At 46.6% G+C, this 24,751-nt stretch overlaps 8 protein-coding genes across 12 annotated transcripts; 5 read left to right on the top strand and 3 right to left on the bottom strand.

The window, feature by feature from the left end:
* Positions 1 to 16: 16 nt before the first annotated feature.
* BDBG_05633 (Atypical/RIO/RIO1 protein kinase) lies at positions 17 to 2,234 on the top strand. Its single transcript, XM_002624079.2, has one exon. It carries the CDS (start codon positions 132 to 134, stop codon positions 1,815 to 1,817), a length of 1,686 nt encoding a protein of 561 aa, XP_002624125.1. The 5' UTR covers positions 17 to 131; the 3' UTR covers positions 1,818 to 2,234.
* Positions 220 to 5,680, bottom strand: BDBG_05632. Of its 2 annotated transcripts, XM_002624078.2 has the most exons (3): positions 5,381 to 5,680; positions 2,866 to 5,010; positions 1,817 to 2,787 (listed from the first exon to the last, which is right to left on the bottom strand). In XM_002624078.2, the coding sequence occupies exon 2, from the start codon at positions 4,770 to 4,772 to the stop codon at positions 3,006 to 3,008; it is 1,767 nt and encodes a 588-aa protein (XP_002624124.1). In that variant the 5' UTR covers positions 4,773 to 5,010; positions 5,381 to 5,680; the 3' UTR covers positions 1,817 to 2,787; positions 2,866 to 3,005. The 2 variants fall into 2 exon arrangements, with proteins under 2 accessions (XP_031579081.1, XP_002624124.1); XM_031722246.1 differs by having other exon boundaries at positions 220 to 5,047; positions 5,365 to 5,680.
* A 111-nt stretch (positions 5,681 to 5,791) lies between these two features.
* BDBG_05631 (E3 ubiquitin ligase complex SCF subunit sconB) lies at positions 5,792 to 9,471 on the top strand. Its single transcript, XM_002624077.2, has 2 exons — positions 5,792 to 6,697; positions 6,793 to 9,471. Exons 1-2 carry the CDS (start codon positions 6,245 to 6,247, stop codon positions 8,482 to 8,484), a joined length of 2,145 nt encoding a protein of 714 aa, XP_002624123.2. The 5' UTR covers positions 5,792 to 6,244; the 3' UTR covers positions 8,485 to 9,471.
* A 29-nt stretch (positions 9,472 to 9,500) lies between these two features.
* Positions 9,501 to 11,158, top strand: BDBG_05630 (uncharacterized protein). The gene is made up of 2 exons (XM_002624076.2): positions 9,501 to 9,756; positions 9,883 to 11,158. Exons 1-2 carry the CDS (start codon positions 9,591 to 9,593, stop codon positions 10,149 to 10,151), a joined length of 435 nt encoding a protein of 144 aa, XP_002624122.2. The 5' UTR covers positions 9,501 to 9,590; the 3' UTR covers positions 10,152 to 11,158.
* On the bottom strand, positions 9,513 to 13,469 carry BDBG_05629 (uncharacterized protein). Its single transcript, XM_002624075.2, has 3 exons — positions 12,658 to 13,469; positions 11,778 to 12,576; positions 9,513 to 11,663 (listed from the first exon to the last, which is right to left on the bottom strand). The coding sequence occupies exons 2-3, from the start codon at positions 12,398 to 12,400 to the stop codon at positions 11,276 to 11,278; spliced, it is 1,011 nt and encodes a 336-aa protein (XP_002624121.1). The 5' UTR covers positions 12,401 to 12,576; positions 12,658 to 13,469; the 3' UTR covers positions 9,513 to 11,275.
* Positions 13,470 to 13,915: 446 nt separating this feature from the next.
* Positions 13,916 to 15,981, top strand: BDBG_05628. 2 transcript variants are annotated; one of them, XM_031722245.1, is made up of 3 exons: positions 13,916 to 14,288; positions 14,654 to 15,423; positions 15,641 to 15,981. In XM_031722245.1, the coding sequence occupies exons 1-2, from the start codon at positions 14,047 to 14,049 to the stop codon at positions 15,357 to 15,359; spliced, it is 948 nt and encodes a 315-aa protein (XP_031579080.1). In that variant the 5' UTR covers positions 13,916 to 14,046; the 3' UTR covers positions 15,360 to 15,423; positions 15,641 to 15,981. The 2 variants fall into 2 exon arrangements, with proteins under 2 accessions (XP_031579080.1, XP_002624120.2); XM_002624074.2 differs by having other exon boundaries at positions 13,935 to 14,600; positions 15,641 to 15,753.
* A 417-nt stretch (positions 15,982 to 16,398) lies between these two features.
* Positions 16,399 to 17,251, bottom strand: BDBG_05627 (uncharacterized protein; the record flags this gene model as incomplete). The annotated part of the gene is made up of 3 exons (XM_031722244.1): positions 16,399 to 16,683; positions 16,712 to 17,185; positions 17,219 to 17,251. 3 exons carry the CDS (start codon positions 17,249 to 17,251, stop codon positions 16,399 to 16,401), a joined length of 792 nt encoding a protein of 263 aa, XP_031579079.1.
* A 1,637-nt stretch (positions 17,252 to 18,888) lies between these two features.
* BDBG_05624 (laccase 3) lies at positions 18,889 to 24,716 on the top strand. Of its 3 annotated transcripts, none has more exons than XM_031722242.1 (11): positions 18,938 to 19,844; positions 19,929 to 20,523; positions 20,645 to 21,870; positions 21,942 to 22,041; positions 22,097 to 22,148; positions 22,213 to 22,286; positions 22,349 to 22,436; positions 22,499 to 22,863; positions 22,923 to 23,359; positions 23,456 to 23,695; positions 23,819 to 24,318. In XM_031722242.1, exons 3-11 carry the CDS (start codon positions 21,622 to 21,624, stop codon positions 23,978 to 23,980), a joined length of 1,767 nt encoding a protein of 588 aa, XP_031579078.1. In that variant the 5' UTR covers positions 18,938 to 19,844; positions 19,929 to 20,523; positions 20,645 to 21,621; the 3' UTR covers positions 23,981 to 24,318. The 3 variants fall into 3 exon arrangements, with proteins under 3 accessions (XP_031579077.1, XP_031579078.1, XP_031579076.1); XM_031722243.1 differs by having other exon boundaries at positions 18,944 to 19,844; positions 19,929 to 20,456; positions 20,515 to 21,870; positions 22,923 to 23,356; XM_031722241.1 differs by having other exon boundaries at positions 18,889 to 19,844; positions 19,929 to 21,870; positions 23,819 to 24,716.
* The last annotated feature ends 35 nt before the right edge of the window (positions 24,717 to 24,751 follow it).

Raw genomic sequence — 24,751 nt, 5'->3', positions numbered from 1 at the left:
TTTTGCAACGTCACACTTCCACTACTCGAAGTGGCATAATTTTGAAGGAGGGGTAAAGACAACGCCCCTGGCCAGAGAAGCTATAAGAGGAGCAAGGCCCTCTTACGATTTTTTTCCTTTTATCTTTCATTATGGCTGCAAATACGGCGGTGACAGTGCCTGTTGCGACCGATCCTACGGCTGTCTTGGATCCTACACAGCAACAAACCCCGCCACAACCGGGTGATCAAATCGAAGAGGATGAGGAATACTACGATGATATTTTCGCAGATGAGGACCTTGATGAAGACGAATTCATGTCCTCCAATCCTGCGGACCTTACAAAATCATACAACAGACAACGTCGGCTAAAAGAAGTCTCTGCGGACCCAAATGCCCCTAGATCAAAATATCCCAAAAGCAACCCTCAGAAACCCACGATTAATACGCAGGCGAATGTCGACGACCAGATTTCTTCACTCTCGCGACATGCGTCAAAATTACGCCTTGATGACCTCCAGTCAGGTCTGGGAGGGAAGGGCGATAGAGGGGTAGATAAAAGCGACCGGGCAACATCAGAGCAGGTGTTAGATCCTAGAACGCGCATGATTTTACTGCAGATGATAAACAGAAATGTAGTGTCTGAGGTAAACGGTTGTCTTTCTACAGGCAAAGAGGCAAATGTTTACCACGCCGTATCTTGCCTAGAAGATGATGGCGAACCACTCCAACGAGCTATCAAGGTCTATAAAACTAGTATATTAGTTTTCAAGGACAGGGACAAGTACGTCAGTGGAGAGTTTAGGTTCAGACAAGGCTATAATAAGTCCAACAACCGGTCAATGGTCAAAGTATGGGCGGAAAAGGAGATGCGAAATCTCAAGCGTCTTTACTCCGCAGGAATACCATGTCCTGAACCTCTCTTTCTCCGACTTCACGTTTTAGTCATGGGTTTTCTTGGAAACTCTAAGGGGTTTGCAGCCCCACGATTAAAGGACGTGGATCTTACCGGGCCAGACCCTGAGGAACAGTGGAAAACCCTTTACATCGAACTGCTCGGGCATATGCGCACGATGTACCAGGAATGTCGATTAGTGCACGCAGATCTAAGCGAGTACAACATCCTCTACCATAAAAGTAAACTCTACATCATCGACGTCAGCCAGAGCGTGGAGCATGACCACCCACGCAGCTTGGAGTTCCTCCGTATGGACATCAAGAACGTCACGGACTTCTTCAGACGGAAGGGAGTACACACCCTCTCAGAGAGGACTATATTCGAATTTATCACGGCTCATGATGGGCCAAAAGCTACCCCTAGCTCCAACTATATGTCAGAGGCATTGGAGAAGTTATTTGCCACTCGAGAGCAAATGGAGGACGAGGGCGGTGCCGATGCTGATACCAACGCACAAGATGAAGTCGACGCAGCCGTTTTCCGCCAACAATATATGCCCCAGACGCTCGAGCAGGTATATGATGTGGAGCGTGACGTGGAGATACTACGGAAGGGGCAGGGCCAGGACCTAGTATATCGTGAACTGCTAGCAGACAAAGGCGACGCCACCTCCCGGGTTCCGGTGAATGGCAATGCGGAAGAGGAAGGATCGGACGAATCTGGAGGAGTTTCTATATCAAATGAAGGGTCCGAGTCGGGCTCTCAAGTTGAAGACAAGGATCTATTTGCCAAGAAGCCTCCTAGAGGAAAGCGGTTTGAGGACAAGGAGGCGAAGAGGGACCATAAACGGCTTGTGAAGGAGGAGAAGCGCGAGCAGCGAACGAAGAAGATTCCGAAACACATTAAAAAGAAACTTGTCAATGGGTCAAAGAAGAAGTAGGGCTATGTGATTTTTTTTCCCCTACCACCATTTAAGGATTGGTTTGAATTGCTTCGATTGGGTACGTAACGGATTTTGCATGGTTATTAATGACATTAGCATGAATATGATGCATTAGATGATAGAGGATTTTTAATTACAATAAACTCCTTTTCACTCCGGCAGCGTAATCGACCAATTGGGAATGGAGGAAGTATACCTCTAGCGCTAATTTGCCTCCAAATAGCTTTTATAGGCATAAGAACACGCAAGGAATTTTAGGCAGCCCCTGGTTCAGGGGGTAGTAACTGTCTCCCAATTTTTAAATTTCCGAAGGATTCACTGCATTTCTCCAATACTAACATACAAAACCGTAATAACCCATCAGAGCTCTCTTTGATCCTCATTCCTCTCATAAAAAAAATACCCCGATTCTCCCGCATCACAATCCCTTCCTCTCATCTCCTCCCCGTTCCAGACGATTCCCTCAATAATACGGAGAGAAATACACTATGTTCCTGCGGTGAATGGAAAATATAGGTATAACTGCCCCACCAACTGACTCATGTTCACAGGTATGTAAGTAAGCCAGGCATATTGAAAAGAAATAGCGAGGAAGCGGGCGGAGAGAGCGGATAGATAAGATGTCAATGCTGAAAGATTGGGTGATTTCTTTTCGGGAGAAAGGTTGGAGCCAAACGTTTTGAAGGGCAAAACAGTGGCCATCTTTTTTGATTTCATCATTTGGGTTTTTCATAATTGGACGTTGCACGTCTTGCTGGGATTTCGGTATTAAAGGGAGTGTGGTTCTTTAAGTAAAGTAGAGGAACTGCATATGGATGGGCATTTTGTGGTGAGAACAAGAATGTGTGTCAAAGGAGAAAATGTAACAGCATCATCGGTTTCTGAAGTCTTGTCTCATTTTCTCACCGCCGTTACCTACTGGGCGGCTGAAATTTAACAGTATAAAGATTATGCTGGTCGGGTGATGCTGTCGGCTGTTAAATTATGAATTGCTGGAGAAACATCTCTGAAAGGACGTAGGAAAACTTGGAGGACCGGTACTGACTCTTTCTAGGGGTTGTAAAAAGCTGGAAGCATCCATCGAGTTGGATGCCGTAATACTCCAATGCGATATCTATAATACCCAAGCTCAGAGAGCAAGTGAAATTTGAATTATTATCTTCATATTTCCTGGATACCATGAGGTCATGGTGGAGAAAGCCTTGGCCCTTTCGCTCGTAGCTTTAATCGCGCCAGCGCTTGTTGGACAACATGTTTGGGCAATTGTGGTATGCTATCATCGCTTCCACCAACATCATCATCGTTCTCAACAGCAACAACGGCGGTGGCATCACCGTGTCTGGAACTTGCAGGCATATCAACAGCAACGCCCTCACCCACATCCCCACCATCATCCCCGGCCCCATTCGATTGCTCATCTCGTTCCACTGCCTGTTTCTCCGCAGACATGTCAACAACTTCCCCTCCATCATCCAGCTTCCCGCCAGAAACTCTTTTAAACTCTACCCGTGCAGGACATCGACCAAGACCCGGCCAGATATCCGATGGCAAGTAATCTCCATACTCCGTCCTAAACACCTCACGGGCACGCGCGTCGTCCTCAAATAACCTGTTGAGCTCTAGTCTCGTTTTTTTGAGGACCTTGTCAACAGCGAAGCGGACAGCTTTACGACGTGTAACTTCCATGATTAACCTGTCGTAAGCGTCTAGGAAGCCAGCGTAGAGGCTACGAAGATCGACAAGCTCGGCCATGCCAGCCTGGATATGCTCCTGCTCCTCGTTCCAGACCCGAGTAAAAGCGTGCGCTTGAGCGATGTAATCGGCCAACTGTGACGAGGCTAATGTTGACAAGCGGTGGAAAATATCTGTGGTCGATGTGTAGATGGAGTGAAGCGCATTGCGGTGCTCCAGCACCCGTTCAAGAGTTGCTTCCATCTCAGCGATGCGGTCCTGGATTTCTAAAACGACATCTTCGGCTTCGGACGCGTCTTTTGTTAACACGTTTATCATTTCTTGATATTCTGTTTTTGTCATCGGTTCGAGCGGTGCGTGAAGGTTGCCACTGCCACTGTCATCTTGGATTTCATTCCCAACACTGACTCCTACCCCAACACCTGTTGGGAGATCGCCGGTGATAGAGCGAGCAGCAGCACCGCCACCTTCAGTATGCTTTACGGCTGTTACACAGAGGTCAAAATGCCTAACCAAGGATTCCAGGAGGTCAGCCATACCGCGGGCATGGGCCTCCAGGGAACGCAAAAGCTCCGGGATATAAGATGGGGATGGAATGCTGACTCGTGACGCGGAGGGTGATGAAGAAGACAAGGATGATGACGAGCCCAAGCGCCTTTTAACTACATCGCGATATTTGCTCAAAGCTTGGTGGATTGAATGGATATCGTTGTCGAATGCACGGTTAGACTGATCTAGTTCAGCTTGTGCAGCGTTAGTATTATCAATCGAGGTCTTTAGCAACGACTGAAGATCTTCCACGCCGCGATCATCGACGAAATCATATAGGGTTTTTGGCTCCTCCCCTGCGGGTCTAAACGCAGCTTCGACTGTCGTATCGCGCAGCATGTCTAGGGTTTCATTCAGCCGCTCGCCGACGGTATCCATTTCCTTGAGCGCAGCCGCAAATTCCGATCGGCCCTGATGGGCCACTCGCTCAACTTCAGTTCTCACATCATATAACAGCTTGAGCTGCTCATCTAGGCCCCGCCTAAGAAAGCTGGTGCGTGACGATATGATGACACTCTCTTCCAGAGCAGCCCGGGCAGTAGTAACGATTTCATTGGCTCGCCACACATGATGAATAGACGATAGAGAGCGCTTTGCTGCCACTAGATGCGAGACTAGAGTTTCCAGGTCGGGCGGCTGGGATGAAATACTGGCTTCCATGTCATCCATTTGATCTGCACCCAGATGGACTTGATATGGCGATGGTGACATCCTGAAAAAGTGCAAGGAAAATTTATCTCCTCTTCTCTTTTTCTTTTTTCTTACTTCTTTTCCCCTCCTATTTTATATTTCTATTCTTACTGCGTATGATTTTGCAGATCCTGGGGTGTCTCTCAGATTTCGATTCGCCGTAAGTTCGGTGGCGGCTGTGTCGAGCTAATTGGGATTACATGGTTTTGAGTCTGCGGTACGGGGGCGATCGGATGGGACAACGTATCTACCTCGCTATCTGTGCCCGAACATCAGCAGGGTACGATATCATCATCCTAAACAGATATTAGCAAATGTCACGGGCCTTTAGAAGTATTTCTGAGTTTTTTATAGGTGCGAGCGAGATATCAAGGATGGGAAATTCAGAGAAAATTGCGAATCGCGATGTAGGAGAACCAAACTGCAGAGGCGATAATACAAGGTTTGTAAAATAACTCCCCCTCCAAAGTTGGAAAAGGCTAAGGTTAATAAATTAATATAGAGAGGGCGGGCGCTAACAGCTCCGCTCCATGGTATACAACCATCAAATTCAATCCATTGGCAGGATTCGAAAATTGTGCGATTCGAGGAGAAAATAAGGTGTTCGGCTTACCGGAGGAAGACTATACTTTCAACGTGCTCCGCGTATGAGCCTATACTATCTGGACTAGGAAGCGGGACACTGCTAGATCCTCTGCTTCGCTCTGTGCTGCTGTAGTCCAAGGTGGGTAAATGAAAGAAGTCGTCGCTTTGGGTTAAATGTAGGCAGGCTTCTCCAACTAGCTACTACAGGACAATATAATGCTTAGTCATGACAAACAGGTAAAGAAAGCCAGTAGAGCATCATGTTATTCAACAGCTAATATTAAATAGCAAAGACGCCATACACAACCTGGTTACTAGTAACTGTCTGAGGTAAGTGATGTGACAGAAGTTGAGCAAACGACGTCGGGGACCTCGGGAAGCTCAGGAGAGTGGTCACGTGCCTCCAATACCTTGGGGGTCAGAGAAGAGCGCTATACTGCATCCGGCCTAATGGCCGATGGCACCAGATCCGCCTCTATCGCGTCAGGGTGTGGCAACCGAGACAGAGACTGTTGAAGAACCGCGGACGATCCAGCTAACAACAACTCCAGACGACCAGCGACCAGGCGACCAGACTACCAGGCGGGGTTATATCTATTGCGAAACCTCCCAAGTCGACCGAGGCGAGACATGGCTACAGAGGTCACTATAGGCGACAGGATAGAGAGCTGTAGATAGAGTCCCTTTGTGCCGTATTTCCGTTTCGGGCAATATCTCTCCCTCTCGTCGCCGATTTGCTCACAACCACTCCGCCGCGGAACATCCCTACTTCTTGCTCCTCCTAACCATCCCAACCTCGCAATTTCCTACCTATCCACCATTAAACTATATCCGCTAGCAGAATCTAGCAATATCCTGCCTGTATCGTCCAACTAGACTATCAGTAACGGTCAATTTTCGGCCCTGCCATGCAGCTCATCAGCCTCTCGACCATGGCGTCGAATTTCGCCGTCAACCCACCAACTGGGGCCATCGACGGTGCCACTCGTCCCCAGGCGCTCAGACGGGATGCTGACGGCTCTCCCCGAAAACGAAGAAAACTATCGGAATCTACCCTCGAACCCGATACCTCAGATATTCGCCCTTCAACGACTTCGCTACCAGATGCCTCGCAGTCACAGCAGGACTCAGAAGAGACTACTGTAGACGATAACATGTCCATGATCCCATCTCCACGTCAAGCGGATAAAAATATTGCTCCGTTTCTTACCAAGCATATCCGTGATCACTACGCGCCAATGAATCGATTCGAACCGCAAAAGATTGAACGGAATCCCAATTCTAAGTACTGCTACCGACACAGGCCGGACCTAAAATGTCGACGCCAAGCGGACGAGTTGACAATGGACCAGATGCAACAGGTATGTGGATTTAGTGGAAAGATCAGAAATTGAAAAAGAAAGGCCATGTCTCTGGTTTTGTTCGACTAATTTTGGCTAATCTGAAACGCATTTAGGAACTGCACACCCTCTCCCAAGCTGACCAACGAAGTATCGCCCACTTCTGGTCTATGTTTTCCGCCGCTCCGTCCAAACACCGAAACCTAATGCTGCAGGGTCTTCTTGCTCAATGCTGTTTCCCTCAGCTCTCCTTTTTGTCTGCTAGCGTTCGCGACCTGATCAGAATCGATTTTCTTGCTGCCCTACCAACGGAGATATCTTTCAAAATCCTTTCCTACTTAGACACAGTATCGTTGTGTAAAGCGGCGCAGGTCTCGCGGCGTTGGAAATATCTTGCTGACGATGATGTCGTTTGGCATAGGATGTGTGAACAACACATTGATCGCAAATGCCAAAAGTGTGGATGGGGTTTACCGCTTCTGGATCGAAAGAGACTCCGAGATTCTAAACCCCAGATTCAAATGCGGGCTACTGGACGCGGTGTAGAGAAGGAACCGTTAAATGCCATGACAGAAAAAGATCACGACCTAAAAACCTCTGGGAAGCAACTCTCAATCCTGTCAAATTCGTCGAAAAGATCACAATCTCCAGGCAATTGGCATTCAGGCGCTGAAGACTATTTCAAAACTCGATTCCGACCATGGAAAGATGTGTACAAGGATCGATTCAAAGTCGGCATCAACTGGAAGCACGGTCGTTGCACCACGAAGATATTCAGAGGCCACACGAATGGTGTTATGTGTTTACAGTTCGAGGACAATATTCTGGCTACGGGATCATACGATACCACCATCAAAATCTGGGATACCGACACAGGGCAGGAGTTACGCACTCTACGTGGTCATCAATCCGGAATTAGATGTCTCCAGTTCGATGACACCAAGTTGATCAGTGGTAGTCTTGACCGGACTATTAAAGTTTGGAATTGGCGCACCGGAGAGTGCATTTCGACCTATACGGGCCACCAAGATGGAGTTATCTGCCTCCACTTCGATTCCACAATCCTTGCCTCCGGCTCGATGGACAACACAGTAAAGATATGGAACTTCGAAGATAAATCAACTCGCGTCCTCCGCGGCCACAATGACTGGGTCAACTCTGTCAAAGTAGACACGGCCTCTCGTACGGTATTCACCGCCTCGGACGATCTGACCGTCCGCCTCTGGGATCTCGATACAGGCAATGTCATCCACTCCTACGAAGGCCACGTCGGGCATGTCCAACAGGTCCTCCCACTACCGCGTGAATTCGAATTCGAGGAACACGACGCTGAATGCGCAGATGACGGCCAAAGCACGACTTCAGGTGATGAATTTCACCACCACCACCACGATCCTTCATCTGACCAACAGCACCAGCTTCGGCCCGCCCGTTCCCCTCCACCCTCACACTCGATGTCACCATTATTTAACGAGTTATTCAAAGATGGACGCCCCTATCCGCCACGATACATGCTCACGGCCTCTCTCGACTGCACCCTTCGCCTCTGGGAGGTAACCACCGGGCGATGTCTGCGGACATTCTTCGGCCATGTAGAAGGTGTATGGGCTCTGGGCGCAGACACTCTACGTCTTGTCTCTGGTGCGCAAGACAACATGTCTAAAGTCTGGGATCCTCGCACTGGGCGGTGTGAGCGGACTTTTACAGGCCACCATTCAGGCCCGATCACTTGCATTGGCCTGAGCGATAGCCGTTTTGCGACTGGCAGTGAAGATTCTGAAGTTCGCATGTATAGTTTCAGAAGCTGAGGGATTTGTCTGTCGATATTGGTTTTCTTGGATATTAAGGGCGGTTTCTTTTATAGAAATCCGGTTCTGTTGGGGCTTCGCACCGGTTTGCGGTCAGGAGTTTACTGTTCTTGTCCCAAAATTGCATAGTCGGTCGGGGCCGGGGGGCTTCTGCTTAGTCAATGCATATATAGGTCTTCCGTTTTTACATACCACCATTTGTCTTTGTTACATATTACTATTAATTCTGTTTTTCGGTGTTTTTTTTTAAAAAAAAGAAGAAAAGAAGAAAAAAAAAAGAAATGAAAGAAAAGGAAAAGAAAAGAAAAGGCTTTGCAAATGAGTGCACATCAGGCTCGTGTGTTATGTACAGCAAAGAACAAGGGCACCTTATCCCAGCACATACATGGTTGTTGGGTTATAAATTATATATATCTAGATATATAGCCTCTGTCATACATATTTCACAGTTCATTATATCAATATACATACATTTGTTTGTTAAATATTGTGAAAGGTTTTGAAACACTGAGAAATATCAGTACTTCCCTCAGAGGTTATGGGAAACCCTGTCCTTGAATTCATGCAAGGATACATCTTATGAGAAATGCATTTTCTCTTCTAAATGTTTGATTTGTTTCCTTCAATGAAGTGGATAGGTACAAACCATGTGTCTAATACATCACACTGTCTGTGAATCCATTGCAGCTACTCGCATTTGCTTCTCTAGAGGCATATTTAATGATTTAACTAACATGAGTGAAATATCCTGCACAATTCTACGATCAACTACCCAAGCGACTTCCAAAGTTTGCCCAGTCTATCAATGAGTATAAAAGGGGTGCGTATTCGTTTCTTAGTTTCATACATAACTTCGAGTTACATCTATCTACCCACACATACCTAGGGATATAAAGCAGGCACAGCAGAAGAATAAGAACTGTTCTCCTTTCTCTTTCCCATTCTACGATATCGATCATTCTGTCTTTTTTTCTTTTTTTCTTTTCTTTCCTTTTTTTTTTGTCGATGCTACAGTAATCAGATTCTTCCTCCGCTTCAATAAGGATAATAAGGATAATTATACCCTTGCACAAACGAAAGGGAGAAATTCCCTTAGTCGAAAAAAAATGTATCATGGATCCAGAAGACGTAGGTTCGGCGAGGGCTCACCGAGAGGGCCAACACAGGCGGCCCATTGGAGAATAATGGCGATGGCAACCCTCCCTCCCATTTATGATATCCCGACGATAGAACCTCCACCTCCATACCAACAATTTGAAAGGATACCGGAGGGTGAGTAGGAGATTGCCTTGTGTCTTCCCCCCATTTTTATCATTTCCTTGCACCTCAGTTTTCAATTTCTGGAGAGACAAGTTCCCGAATCGCCTGGACGATACGCTGATTGCATAGAGGAAATAGCAGCCCCTGGCACTCACGAAGCAAGCTCCTCGAGAAGACGAGGAATGTGTGGCACGGGTCTAGATAGTTCGCAGCGAACGACGGTAGATGATTATGATGATGAGGATTATTCTGTGACCGTGTCCCGGATGGGTGAATCCCCAGTGGGCGGACGAGCGCGTAGGACGGCAGGCGATCATCACCCAGAAGGAAACGAAATATTAATTATCCCGCTACAAGATCAATCTTCTAGTTCTTTTTCCGGTCATCATCGCCGTGCACCTCGTTAAGAAAGGGAAGAGATATTATTAACTTTCCCACGGCAAAAGGGTTCCTATAGTCAGGATAGAGATGAGATATTAATCTATCCGGGCAAAAAGACTCTAGGTGCTAGGCATCCCAGCCTTACTCCCCGCCTCCCGCAGGATAGGGACGAGATATTATTGATTTACCCGGGAAAAAACAAATTTTCTGGTGCTCACTAAGGTCGTTGCAGAGGCATGATACCAGCTCCTTCGCTGCTAGTATGATCGGTAATAAACCAATACCAGTGTGGCATTTATGGACGTGTGATTTTCTTTCCAACGCAGCCGCGTTCTATGATAGGAAACATCTGCAGGGTATCGGAGGGAATGTGAAGGAATTCACCCGCTTCAGGCGCCTGGTTTTCACAAGGTATAGGGCCGACAGGCGCGCAACATTAACGTTTCTTTTCTTCTTTTGCTTTTCCGTTTCTCCCCTATTGCGCGTGACTGGAGTGTACTGTGTTTCGAGCGCAACCAATGTTAAGTATTTCCTTTATGTCTTTATATCGGCCCTCTAACTTGTGCTAGGGTTTTCCTTTTTCGCAAACTGAGACGCCTGCTCTCCAGTTTGTCAACTGTTTCTTTTTTTTCCTTTCTTTTCTTTCTGTCTGTCCTTCCCTCCCGGCCCACCTCTCTATTTGAGTTGTCTGCGACAGAATTGACGTTGAGACCTGCCTGGGAAGTCATCATTCTTCAAAGGAAAACTTTCGGTTCTTTGGTTGTTAAGATAATATGGCGAGTTAAGTTAGCAGATTTAGGAATGAATCCGGAAATTGACGTGGATTTGCAAGGAGTTGTAAATATATGGGGGGAACAAGGTCATTTGACAATCACAGAATAAGTTTGTTTTGAAAAAAAGGCTACATATTGACACACTGTGCTTTTCCATGAACAGGTGTAATACGGGGTGATATCTTAGATATCTATGAAGTTCAATATTTATGTACAGTACAATCTTGTATGATCTTTCCCTTGTAGGGTATGAAGCAAAGAAGAAAAATGAAAGAAAAAAATAAATAAATAAAAGAAAAGAGAGAGAGAGAGAGAGAGAGAGAGAGAGAACTGTATAATACATTCTAAAATCCCCAAACCCCCAATATCCATTATCCCTAAATCCTCGCATTTCCCTGCGCCCTCGCCGCTGCCATCCGTAGCCGTCGGCGATAATGATCGCGGAACTTCATGCGAGTCAAAGTTCCGTATCCCACAGCACCCAAAAAGACCCCGGACCAAATACCTGTTATTATCAGGCCCGTGGGGAAGATACCTAGAGTCGTGCCTGGCAAGACGAATGCTGTGGCTGCAGCTACAATGTCCGGGAGTCTGGAGCTGACATCGGGGACGGTGATGTTGACAGGGGAGTTGTCTTCATTTGTGAAGAACCCCGCAACGTATGATAGTGTGTCGGAGGATAATGTGGTCATGACGAGTTCCTGGCTTTGTGGATTTGAGGCGCCGACAGTTATGTTGGGGATTAAGAGGACGCGGAGATCGTCTCTGTAAGTGTCGGGTTAGGAGGCATTCTGCGTCTTCAAAATACGAAGACGGGATACTCGGGAAGGTTTGGGATTACAGAGCAGCGATGGAATTAGTCTGGAGATAAAAACATACTGTGCAAGTTTGTCAAGTTGTAGCAATGTTGATATTTGTCCGAAATGGCGGAATTCCTGTAACAATACCATCTCTTGCTGGCCGTCTAGTGTGTCGTCAACGAGTCGAAGGGGATCCGAAATTGTAGCCTGTGGTATGTTCATTTCCAATGTATACTCAGAATGTGGGATTCCCGCAAATTCGCCCGAGGGTTCATTCACTTGATAAACTCTGAGATCAGCTTCGAATGCACCGGTTTCTTTGTCAAAATAGGGTATATTGAAGCAAGCCGCCATGCCAGACGGGTTCACAACACTCTCCAAGTCTTCAAGAGCCCTGAGGCAAGCCGTCGTTGCGGACGCGTTGAACTGCTGTTCATCAAATACAGGCGCTGAAGCCAATTCTGAGGTCTCTGCTGGAGGATTCTGTTCCGTGGGGGACTTCGGAGCATCCTGCTGAGGTGATGGTGCTCTCTTCTCTAAACCAAATCCAATATGAAGCCGGTCAAAGGCATCGCGATGGGTTTTTTCATGAAGATTCATAGATTGGCGAAAAATTGGCAGTTCCAGCGTATGTTTCGGGAAAGCGGATTGAATAACTGCAAAGATTGTGAAAGTATAGAGGGGCACTGATGCTATTCGCATCGTGGAAGGCCTATTTCATATATGAAAGAATAGGAAAAAGCATAAGTCAGGCGAGAAGATGGCTGGGAGCTGGTAATTCAGCGAAAGTGACGAAGGCGTCGAAGTTGACACCGACGCGTAGAGGAGAAAAATAAAAGCCACTGGCCACCAGGGTCAGCAGTTATTAGCAACACCAGCTATCCGCAGCGAGAAGAATGTGAATTAGCAAACATGGTTTCTGAGGTAGAATAAATTATCTGATGGTTTCCACTACTTACAGAATAACAAGAAAGAACCTAAAATTGAATATTAACCCAAGTAATGAATAGCGACGGTAGGTAACAAGGAAGGAGAAAGAAGCGACCGAGGGAATCCATCAAAGGCCATTATTGATATCGTTGTGGCCAGGACGAAGGACAAGGGCTTCTTCATCTTGTTTAGAATGAATGATAGGCACTTCTAAATCGAATCTGGAGCATGGAATGCATCATGGCATAGGCGCTAGCAGAGCTTGAGCAGAATCGTGTTGCACAGCTGAGCAATGAGAGCGCGAAGAAAGTGGATGGGGCAGAGCATGCCACAACTGATGTCGCACCGTTTCAGATCTCAAAATAGCTTGACGTAGTTACTGTGTAGTTACTGCGTAGTCCTAGTGGCGGCAGCACTCTGGTGGATTCTAAATCCTGTCCAATGAAGCTCTGCTCGCATCCTAGGCTCGGGATTGATCTGATTTAATGGCCAATCACAAGAGAAGACTCCCTTTTTGCATCGGATTCGATCTTCGAGGCTTGGAATCCCAGCCCAATAATCCTTGAACTCTTGATCAAGATCGAGACATGGGAGCCTGTCGGCCTGGTGCTCTGCCGCAGGCCAAATGATCAAACTCTTGACGTTGCATATTGGCAGCGAGGTCAACTTGGGGGCAAGCCGGCGTATCAGATCCTAGTCTCATGCTAGCGAGGGTCGTCAGCGTAGGGCATCAACTACAGCGTACGAATAATGCGTAATGTCCCACTCCATCTTGGCTCCCTCTCCAAGTTCTATTTTAGTTCGCTTTGTGGGTTATGACGAAGTTCGTTTTGAAGTTAGCACCAGACCGACCCCACCCCCCCACGACGTCGGCGCCAAATCGCCCAGCGGCTCATGTTCTCGATGCCAAGAATCATCGGGTGCTGTATCCCGTTACGCACTCACTATTCTATGCTACATATACTTAAATATCATCAATTATCATCTGGATTCTGGATGCAAGTGCTGCGCTGCATGATGTACATGTACATACAATGCTCTAGGAAACAACGTTGGAAGTTAACTATGCCCAATAGAATCTATTGGGTATTGGCATTTAGGTATATCAGCTAGTTGCCAAGAAATGCAGCAAAACACAATTTATAGCTTGGAGACCAATATTTTCGCAGCTTGCAGAACAGTATTCGTATAATCCAAAGCGAGGGTGAGTTTGTTGGTTGGGAGAAGGATGTTCAGGATCAGTTTATATAGTTATCCTTCTCCCAATCCAAAGGTTATCTTCCATGACCACGTGATATGGCAACCCCTAATTCGTATTTCTCCAAGCGGAATTTCATTATTGAAAAAGATGTCAAGGCAGAATCGTTGACGCTGGAAACCCACCGAGTAATGTATGTACAGCACATAGATAGGTGCATATGTACATGTACATGTACATGTCGGCCTCGGTTACTTTCAACAAGGACACCAGAAAGAGAACAGCAGGGGGGGTGCCTGCCATTGGGAAGCCCATTATCAATAACCACTTGCTCCTTCTCGTCCAGCAGCTGGGTGCATGGCATAAATATCTCTCCCTGTTCAATTTTTCTCTTCTTCTCTTGTGTTTTCCTTTCTCGCCGCGATATATTTATTTATATATATGTGTTAAATATCCGCTTCGGTCAGTCACTCGTTTACTGCGTAGTCACTTAAAGTCACTCGTTTATTGATTGCTTGCTCTCTATTCCTGTCTTCGCGCTCCTTTTCCTTTTCTTTTACATGGGAGATTGTATTTGCCATTCCATTGGCGTCACTTGTTTTTCGAACTCGGTTGCAATGAGTTAGAGTGATTTTTCTGTTGCTCCGTTTCGTTTCTCCCATCATCCGTTCAATAAAATATGTTTTGCGCTGCTGCTGTGCCATACCTCTTTACCTAGCTTTGTTGTCCTGCGGATCGCAAAGAGGGAGCCACATTGGGGTGCGCACTGCAGTAGTAAGTGACTCGTGGCTGTCTGGATTATATAGCATACACTCACCTTTTCGCAGTCGATCCAAAACCACATCGGATACCATGAGATTCCTCATGGTACTACTTTATGTAGTTAATACCCTCGGGAGGATCTGTTGTACTTGGCTAGGTTGTCATCGCAGGAAGAAAAGGCGATATAGGCCGCGGTCGGAAGATGAGAGCCACGAGCTCCAGGGACAGGGAGTCCACCTCTCTGGACAGGATAGATCGCGCCAGGGATATCATTTCCGAGAAGCAAACCAGCCACGTCGTCAATTGTCTGAAGTAGAGCGTGCCCAAGTCGCGATGGCTTTGGGGAATCCACGCTATCCTCTTCCACGGCAGGCTGCTCCAGCGCCTGCTCCAGCGCCTGCTCCAGCGCCTGCTCCAGCGCCTGCTCCAGCGCCTGCTCCAGCTCCAGTGCATGCTCCAACTCCAGTGCCTACTCCAGCTCCATCCCCAGCCCCAGCCCCAGTGGAAGCTGCAAAAGGGTCTTCAGAGAGTATCCGAGTCAGAGACATTCCTCCTGCGGTCGACGGCCATCAATCAGACCAAAACACGGATGCCGCTACCAGAGAGTCAGATGCCACACAGCAACAAACAAATGAACCCCGAAACATCCAACCGATAAACACCCCTGTGGCTAAGCCCTCTGCCCAAATGACAGAGGATGAGATCAAGGACAGGGTGATTTCAGAATGCAATCCCGTTGAAAGTGAAGACTCTCCATCCAGCCCTGTTTGAAACCGTCGCAGCATTGACACAACAAGATGCGAAGCGATATCAAAATGTAACTCCCTGCTTGATGGTGAGTCCCCTCTCCCTTTCCCCTTCCCTCCCCCAACCAAAATAAGAAATAGAATAAAATAAAAGAATACCCCTCAGCACTGCATGTTGGAAAGTCTGGCCAGATTGGAAGAAATCTTCAGAACTGCAACTCTAGTTGCATGGGACAAGCCGTTTACTTTGAAGCCCAACTAACCCGGCTTATGCATGTCTCCTGGACTAACAGTTTCCGTTTTCAGACTAGATAAAAAGGGATAGACTAATGGCGCGGGAAATGTATGAAATGGAGGCGAACAATTTCAAATCCAACCATGGGGTTGTTCGGTGATAGTGTCAAATTGCATGATTGAACAGCATAGGGACTATACGTTCGGATGTAAGTTGTAATAAAGTTTGGGCCTGTCCCCTGAGTTTCCATAATAATAATAATGCTTCATCGTCTTGATGTATATGTTACCAATGGAGTTCTATGGGTTTCTATGGAGTTCACTCACAGACATGTTTGATTCATTCCGCAAACTTTGGTTTTCTGGGCCAGTACGTAGTTTAGTCAATTGAATTCGAAAGTATTAATTCCCGGGAATATGAAAAATCTGAAGTTCTTCGTTGCCGCTGAGTAACATTGAAGTCGGATTGTTTAGGAGAAAGGTGTTAGCTGGGAGTGTTGCTGTTATCATCACTAACGGCGAGGCCATAGAAGTAGAGTACCTCTAATTTGTGTAAGAAGTCGGGTTGATATCTGAGGTGCTAGTTCTGCAGATTGGCACACGTCAAAGTCTAGATTTCTAGCGTTGAGGACGGTAGAGAAAATAGTCTGTAGACTGTCTCTCAACTGCACCGTTCAAGACTCTAGACTGTGTCAAGCCATAAGCATTGATTGACTAGTGCTGTACCGGATAATGTGTGCGTAGGAAGGATGAGGATGTCCCCCCCCCGGTTTTCTTTTAACACATTTCTCTGCTTTCTGCTTTTATATTGATAATAGTTTGGCGCACCGTCAACCATTATACGAAAGTATCAATAAACAACAAATCCAGGCGGGGGCGAGTAGAAACAATTTATACCAAGCCTCGGGCTCTGGCCCTATTACATCGTAGAAATCCGGTCCAATCGTGTATGCCGCAATCATCATCCAGCCCTCATCCTCTACCTCTCCATCATCTTCGTCCTCTTCAGCTTTCGCGCTGCGATCAAAGTCGTGATCGCCCGCGCGCACGAGATGAACCCAGCTCCCATCCAGAGTATCATCCGGATCCCCTTCAACCACACTCCACAACGCTTCCTCGTCGACTTGGATAAAAGACATATACCGCTGTGATCTCAAGCCAGTCAAATAAATGCTTTCCGGTCGCTCGTGCCTCAGCCGCCCAAGTGCGGAAGCGAGCACGGAGTTGGTCCCGCGACGCGCCGTCGAGTGTTGTCGGGTCGGACACTAATTTCCATTCGAGGTTGTTTGCAACTTCGGGGGGCACATCGGGCTCCGCCATTCTCTGGCGGGATCGTTCATTGATGATTTGCTGAAATCGGGCCCATGCGTTGTCGTCGCTGTATGTGCAGCGGTAGATTACCCAGCCCCATCTGTCATGTTTGAAATCGCGTAGATGATCACGGATATTTTCGGCGTGTGAAGGAATGGTTATGGGAGAGGACACTAGTTGTGGAGGAGGCGGAATTGATGCTGCGATATGCCCAGCTGTAAAGGAGCGCAGGTGGAAATGGGGTTGTTTGGCTTCTGAGGAGGCAGTTGGATGTGACGCAAATACTCCAGGATGGACATGTTTGGCCTAGTAGCTCTATCTAGGGATAGCTTGTCCAACCTGTAGTGATCGGGTCCATTCGACCTTTTTCATGAGGCAGGTTAGGTTGGCCAGTTGCCAACTACAGGCGCATGGGAATAATTGGTTGATGGATCAGGTTTAGGACTGGCAAAGCCAGGCACGCAAATCTCCTGAAACTTGACGACGAGGGCATTGTCCGTGAATTTTGAAGCTTATGGGGGTGATAGCTTAACTATCCCATCAAGTTCTCTCCAGACATTCACCCTGTATACGTCTGTCTGTGTTTAAACCTTCGTATTATTAAAAACTCTTTTTGTATTCTTTTGAAGCAGGGCTAGGTATTATGAATTATTATTATAATTCCCTCTCCATCAAGAGAATCAATCTCTTTGGCAAGTTTAGTGAAACATAATCATCTGGATGATGTGCAAGTCAAATAGCTTCGATCAGCAAAGAATATCATTGAATCAAGTTTTAAATACGGAGTATGATCTAGGAAGGATCTAGATCCAAATTATCCCATCATAGTTGCTTCTGTCGAAATCTATTTACACCGCCATTTCTATCCACATTGTAAAAAGGGAGTTCGGACATGCCACTGAAATCAATATTGAATTGATGTGCTTGTGTAGTATCACCTCTCCCCACTAAAGCTTATACTTAAAAAGCGGTGATCGATCTCCCATCCTCTATATTTGCTCATCCGTAGATTTGGCATGTATTTCTTCTGCCGACAACGTCGCGCCGCGTTTGTTCTTGGTCGTGAAGATGAACTCTAGCGCCAAAGCAGCAAGAACGCCTGCACTGGCGAATGCAAATGACGAGCCAAAGCCGGTTGGATACTTGGGCTTTTCCTTCTCAAGGTAGCAGCCGGAGCTCTAGATATCAGATGTCTTGTGGCTCGAGCCAGCTGGTGGAGAGCGACGGGGTGTCAACTAGAATGAAACAGCAGGCAACTCCTAGAAGCTGCGCCTTCAGCAAGGAAGATCCACCCCCAGCCTTCAAGCCCGCCGATACCGTCCAGCTTCAGGACCGAAAATGTGCCAACTAAGGCACTAGCTGTATATTTCAAAGGAGAGGACAACTGTCAGTCAAAGGGACACAGATAAGGGAAAAAAAAAAAAAAAAAAAAAAAAAAAAAAAAAAAAAAAAAAAAAAAAAAAAACCCTGGCGAGATTTAATGGCGGGACATACTCCAACCGAGCAGAAAGCGGGTAACTACAAGTCTAGTGAAATTTTTCACGACACATGTGAGTGTCATGACAATACTCCAGCCAAGGGTCAGAATTCCAATATACGTCAACGGTCGCTTAAATTTTCCAAGAATGTTGCTAGGAACCTCTATATGCAAGGGGTCAGTGTGGTGCTAATTATCGCCGAATCATGCATGACATAGGCGATCACTCACTGCAAAGCACATGGGGACGAAAAAGATGGCTAGTGGAATATTATACTGAGGTCCAGACATGTGTAGGTCCTCCAAAATCAATATTTGCCCGGTCAATGTAAGCACGGGTTTCCACAAACTCTTCACTGGAAGGCTCCATGGTGCTGAATGAGTAAAACGAGAAATGTAGTAAGAAATTAGCAATATCGGGATACGCCGGTTTCGAGATGGCCAAGCCGGCTTGGCAGGTCCCACAGGATCAACACGGCAGAGTCTATCCCGTAGTCAGTAGTAGTGGCAATCGGCTTTCCACCCGGTTTCTCGGGCTCCGATCACGGCCCCTCTACTAACACCAGAGAGTTAGTAGTACTGAAGCCATAATCTGCTGGGTATTTGGGGCCCGGGCTTCCTGAAGAAGACGCCGAGAGTTCTCCGTTTCCTGATAGTTTGCTCGTGGTAATTTTCCACAGATTAATTTTGCAGAGTGTTTTGTGTTTTTCCTGGCCGCATCCCGGGCAGCATGGTATTCTAGTTGCCAAGGGCATTGTCCCAAACCCGCAACCATTATTAGAAAATGGCAGTGCAGAAAGAAGCAGGGACGTTCTGCCTGTTGTTTATCTTATGGAGTGCCAATAAAAGGAGCAGTCTGTACCCTTCCAGAATATCAATCTGTCCCCTGACAAAATAGTGAGGGTTGCCAGAAGGGTGAATCCCAAAATACGGAATCTCTCGGACATATTTCGATGCAAGGGATATCTCGTGCGGGCACAAAGGGGGGAATATTAGCACGTTGGCCTATCGGGCGAGTCAATGGGTAATAAATTGGGCAATCACTGCTCATGATAAGCTCTGGGGACACGCCCAACCGGACACCGTTCGAGGCCAATGCCCATGCAGAGGAAATACTGCCATGATTGACGTGTGCAAGCTCCTCAGCTCGTGGTGTTCGGGCTTGCAGGAGCAATAGATCACTAGATAAGCGGGTTCACTGTTGTGGCTCAAGGCTAAAAGGTGGTGGTTTGCCGAGCCGCAAGCCCAGGTCGGACCCGGCAACCTCAGCCAACCTCTCACCTCCTCCTCCTCATTGACGACGCTTTGGTCCACCGCTCACCATTACCCCGAATTCGCCAATCTTCGGAATCAGTTCTTGAAATATTTCCCTGGGACAGTGGCTACCCGCCATTCTGTTCCCGTCACCAAGGAAACCAACGATGTGACTTTCCAGCCCAGAGCGAGACCTGCGTGTGTGCTCGGGGTTGTTGATGACGGTGCTACTCTGTACGTTCATGAGACACATATCCAAATACCTAGCTCGGTAACCTTCCTGAACACTGCCCAAGCTGATCAATGATCATGTTTCAGAAATTATGAAATAAGGCCTCAAAGGGCATAGGCTTCGCAAGGAACTCTTACATATCTGCTACCTTGGCGGCCAATGTAGCTCCATCGTGAGGCTTCGCCAACAACTCGTTTCGGGAAGCCCAGGTTCGACATGGCGAATCATGACGTATTCACCACCTATTTGACAGTCGGCAAGCTGATTATGGCCTCGTGCTCCAAATACGGCGTACGTACATATGATATTTATAGACCACGGCGCTACCTGTCGAGTTTAGATCCTGCCATAAGTCCCTACAAAAGATCCAATAACATCTCGACAAGGCCCTTTGGTTTTCGGGACCAATGCGATTTAGGCCTTATGACGAGATCATGCTTTCACCGTATTATCTTAATCTTTTCTTTTGTTCTCTCCCTTTCCTATTCCTCAACTATGATTGTGCAACTCGAGAGACCCTCTGGCATCGAATTTACGGCTTCGTTGCCAGGGCTCCAGGCTGTATATTTCGATGGCTAAAGCAAGAGCATTCATAACATGTCCTTGAATCTACAGTTAGTAGGACCGGCTTGGTCCTGAAGTCCATGCGTTTGCTTTCTAATTTCGAAACAGCTCCTTGCGGTATGTTCGATTGTCCCAACTCGCGCTGCCTACCCGCAGGAAAATAAATCTTCCGTGGCATATTATGCTACTATTTTTGCTTTCAGGTCCGTGTTCTAAGAAACCCGATCTACTGATTTAGATTATTGTGGGGCCCGATTCATTGCGGTCCGAGTCGTGTCTGACTTCCCATGCGAACGAAACTTGCACATGTACTACTCTGTCCCTTCCAGCCGGGGTACATTGAGTCACATATAGAGGTGCAAGAGCCACAAATCTGCAATATTTCATATTTCTTGTTAAGCGCCTTTTCATTTTCCTCAGGATTCATCCTGAGGACAATCTGATTTTAAACCGAGCTTGACCTGGTCTAGAATCCTGCGATGGAGCACTCTGAAATGATTTCCTTGTTAGGGTCTTCCGAATTCCGGTTGTTTATAGCAACCTATACACGTCGTCAAGGAACACAAGAATAATATCATCCTTTTTTAGCCATATTCGGCTCATGGTATTCTTGACATACGCATGCCCTTACCTTGGCGGGCGTCCTACATGGTTCGATGTCGTTCTCGTATAGCCATCTGGAAAGGACCTCAGATGCCGTGATATGGATTACTGAGGACTGTGGCGGTCTCGATTACTTCTATCCCTTTGTATGATTCCGACGCTCGTGTGTTTTTCTTCGGCTGGAGTTCCCTCTTTCTGGTATCCTATTGGTTCTAATTCTAACGAGGCTTTTGCTTCTGTGCAATTTTGGTCATCGCACTTTTCTGCTGCCGTCGATCGCGTGCAGTCTGTACCACATCTTTCATACGATGGACACCGGTACTACCCCTTACCTTGTCCTTGCCTCTATACATGCGACCTCAATCTCCATCAGTTCAATCCCGTTTGGAAAATATAAAACTCCATTATCAACGCTCTTAATTCCTATGTTAGAATGTTTATTTTTCCTTCACAGTCCATTATATTAATTCTTGTGCCTCTCGTTCAATAAACCTTACATATTTGTCTTAATATACCTGAAGATCCGTTCCCCTGCTTAACGAGCCCTCATATTGACTTTTCTTGTTGCGATTAACAATCCCCCCCGGGTTGCTGTTATCATTATACCAAGCTATGACTTCACGAAGGAATACAAGCTTAGACTTGTCAATAATCATTTACTTCCTTTGGATACTTTTAGGTTCATCAATATGTGCCGCCCAGTCGAATACATATCATCCAATTTCCGCGAAAGGTCCGCCCGGGTTTGTATCAGATAAACATTGCAAGAATAGCCCCAAGAACCGCGCTTGCTGGGGTGGAGGCTTTGATATCACTACAAACTTTGGCACGAAGTGGCCGGAAACTGGAAAAGTGGTCGAGGTTTGCCGCCCTTCCTTTGATCCAAAACCAAACTCAACACAAAACCTTCCAGCTGACTTCCGCTTTGTTAGTATCTTCTTGAAGTAAGCAATATAACTTTAGCCCCTGACGGGGTTGAAAGGCTGGTCTTGGCGATAAATGGTCAATTTCCAGGTCCAACCATTCGAGCGAGTACGTCAATCAATCTCTACCGTTGTGTAGTTCGGTTCCTAACAAATATTTGCAGACTGGGGTGACACTCTTCGAATCCATGTGAAAAACAATCTACAGAATAATGGGTGAGTAACAATGTCTATTTAATAAACTTCTGTTAATTTTATTAATGACGGCTGGGTTGGGAAGAACAAGCATACATTGGCACGGAATTCGTCAGCAGCATACTGGCCATCAAGATGGGACAAACGGAGTCACAGAATGTATGTTGCCAACGGCCGATATCGATGTTCCACAACTCCACTAGCTAACTCTCAATATGAAGGCCCCATTGCTCCCGGAGCATCAAAAACGTACGAATTTAAATGTACTCAATATGGGACATCATGGTATCATAGCCACCATACTGTACAGTGAGTTCCATGTCCCATGATTTTAACTTGGAGCTTTGGTTGCTTAGATTAAAATTGCACAGGTACGGCGATGGTGTTTTAGGGGCCATTGAGATCTCAGGGCCAGCTTCAGCCAACTATGATATTGACCTCGGAACGATGCCTATCCAAGACTGGTATTACCGCACAGCATGGGAAAATGCACTGCTTGGCATCCCTCCTGTTGCTGAGAATGGCTTGATTAATGGGACAATGGTGAACGCAAATGGCGGAGGGAAATATCACGAAAATACAATTCAAAAGGGGAAGTCATACCGCTTACGATTGATAAATACATCAGTAGACAATTATTTCAAAGTCCATTTGGATAATCACCTTTTCACGGTAATTTCAAGCGACTTCGTTGCCATCCTTCCATACCAGACTGACTGGCTGTTTCTTGGGATCGGTATGTAACAAAATCATGCCCATAAATTTTATTCATCCCACATACTGACAAGGGAGCAGGCCAACGTTATGATGTAATCATTCACGCCGACCAGGAGATAGACAACTACTGGTTTCGAGCTGAAGTTCAAAGAGGGTGTGGTGAGAACGCGATGAACGGGAGGATAAAAAGTATCTTCAGATATAAAGGCGCAGACCCGAATGCGGAGCCCACATCAGTAGCAAGCAACTACACGCAAAGTTGTGACGATGAACAAGGTCTCGTTCCATTTGTTCCAATTGATGTGCCATCGGAGCATTTCATCCGAGAAGTGAAAGATCTTAACGTCACCTTCGAGCCTGAAGTTACTTCACCAGGCCAAAACATAGTTCACTGGAAAATAAACGGGATCCCTATTGAAACAGACTGGGAATATCCTACTCTTCAATATGTCCTTGATCGAAATACAAGCTTTGCCCCGAAGTTGAACGTAATCGAGTTACCAGAAGCAAATGTGGTATGTCTCCCCCTCCAAGACGCTTCATTCTCTTTTCTTTCCTTTATTACGAGCACTCTCTCTACTAGCACAGGCCCTAATATTCGTTACGAATAGTGGACATATTGGATTATCCAGGCTATCCCTGGCAGCATCGTTAACGTTCCACACCCAATCCACCTGCACGGCCATGACTTCTCCGTTCTCGGTACAGGGAGAGGCGACTTCCCCGGGCCCGAACGACTCAACTTCACGAACCCACCTCGTCGAGACACTGTTATGTTGCCTGATCGTGGGTGGGTGGCCATTGCATTTCCGACAGATAACCCCGGTGCGTGGCTAGCACATTGTCACATCGTAAGTTGGAACCTTTTGTTTACTTCTGTACCTAAAAAATTTTACTCAAAAATAATATGCTGCGTATAATCCTGCCAATGAATATATCTAACTAAACGTACCCCGGCGGGTTCTATACTCTAGGCATGGCATGCGCACGAAGGGCTTGCAGTACAATTTGTCGAACGTTACTCGGATATTGCAAAGGCACTTGACATCCCTCACACATGGCACAAGACCTGCGAGCAATGGACAGATTATATCGTGAATGACGCTATATACCAGCAGGAGCGTTCCGGGATTTAGCACAGGGAAAAACAGGGTGAGGTACCTCGCCATGAAGATATATTTGCGAAATTGCCCTATTTCAAGGTGATATTTATTTTCATTTTTAGTGTTTTATTGGCTATGTATAGTACCTGCTCAAAGAGAACCTGCTAATGTGAGAGGAACGAAATTTATCGGGAAGCGGGGCTAAAATAGGCAACGAGGGACTCTTCTCCATTATTGACAGTTTGTTTGTTGTTCTATTGTGAATTTACAGTTGATATTACTTTCCTAGGATTTATTCATCCACATATCTCGTATGCTTACAAATCAAACAACGTTACATATGCTTCCCTTGTGACATAAATATATCCAGTCTCCATTGAAGACCACATAACTTATTTTATTTATTTATTTATTTTGCATAGGTCTCCCATTTACGACCCACGGACGAACACTCACAACCGCCCCTGCATCACTACAAGACCAGCACCATTCTAGTAACTGCCCAGATCGGGTCTCGTTTAAGACCCGGGGAGAGCAATAATAATGCAGGGGTTCGATGTTTTCATCCTGTCGATCTAGTTGATCATTTTAGCGGTTTCCAACTAGCTACCTCATCTCAAGACTCTACTGCGTAGCAGAGATAAGTGTGTTTGGGCTAGGGCCAGATAGCGTACTTTTAGAATAGAATCCGTGCAACCGGGTTATGAGGTATAACCTCTAGTTATATATTGTTCCCGCAACCTCTCAACTGCAACAGGCCAAGCCGGATACCCATGCGGCTAGAAGCCAGCACACACTCTTCGG

The sequence above is a fragment of the Blastomyces gilchristii genome, assembly GCF_000003855.2.
Source record: "Blastomyces gilchristii SLH14081 genomic scaffold supercont1.11, whole genome shotgun sequence".
NCBI classification, from domain to species: Eukaryota; Fungi; Ascomycota; class Eurotiomycetes; order Onygenales; family Ajellomycetaceae; genus Blastomyces; species Blastomyces gilchristii.
Note: the sequence above shows the minus strand (reverse complement) of the source record. Positions and strands in the feature narration are given on the sequence as shown.

Excerpts from the sequence above, each read along its gene's own strand:
- BDBG_05633 (XM_002624079.2), top strand. The coding sequence starts at position 132 with ATGGCTGCAAATACGGCGGTGACAGTGCCTGTTGCGACCGATCCTACG.
- BDBG_05632 (XM_031722246.1), bottom strand. The coding sequence starts at position 4,772 with ATGTCACCATCGCCATATCAAGTCCATCTGGGTGCAGATCAAATGGAT.
- BDBG_05631 (XM_002624077.2), top strand. The coding sequence starts at position 6,245 with ATGCAGCTCATCAGCCTCTCGACCATGGCGTCGAATTTCGCCGTCAAC. Across the intron at positions 6,698-6,792 it reads CAATGGACCAGATGCAACAG|GAACTGCACACCCTCTCCCA; the intron begins GTATGTGGATTT and ends AAACGCATTTAG.
- BDBG_05630 (XM_002624076.2), top strand. The coding sequence starts at position 9,591 with ATGTATCATGGATCCAGAAGACGTAGGTTCGGCGAGGGCTCACCGAGA. Across the intron at positions 9,757-9,882 it reads ATTTGAAAGGATACCGGAGG|CAGCCCCTGGCACTCACGAA; the intron begins GTGAGTAGGAGA and ends TAGAGGAAATAG.
- BDBG_05629 (XM_002624075.2), bottom strand. The coding sequence starts at position 12,400 with ATGCGAATAGCATCAGTGCCCCTCTATACTTTCACAATCTTTGCAGTT. Across the intron at positions 11,664-11,777 it reads CAACTTGACAAACTTGCACA|AGACGATCTCCGCGTCCTCT; the intron begins GTATGTTTTTAT and ends CGACACTTACAG.
- BDBG_05628 (XM_031722245.1), top strand. The coding sequence starts at position 14,047 with ATGTACATGTACATGTACATGTCGGCCTCGGTTACTTTCAACAAGGAC. Across the intron at positions 14,289-14,653 it reads TGTGTTAAATATCCGCTTCG|TCGATCCAAAACCACATCGG; the intron begins GTCAGTCACTCG and ends ACCTTTTCGCAG.
- BDBG_05624 (XM_031722241.1), top strand. The coding sequence starts at position 21,622 with ATGACTTCACGAAGGAATACAAGCTTAGACTTGTCAATAATCATTTAC. Across the intron at positions 21,871-21,941 it reads AAACTGGAAAAGTGGTCGAG|TATCTTCTTGAAGTAAGCAA; the intron begins GTTTGCCGCCCT and ends CCGCTTTGTTAG. Across the intron at positions 22,149-22,212 it reads AACAATCTACAGAATAATGG|AACAAGCATACATTGGCACG; the intron begins GTGAGTAACAAT and ends TGGGTTGGGAAG.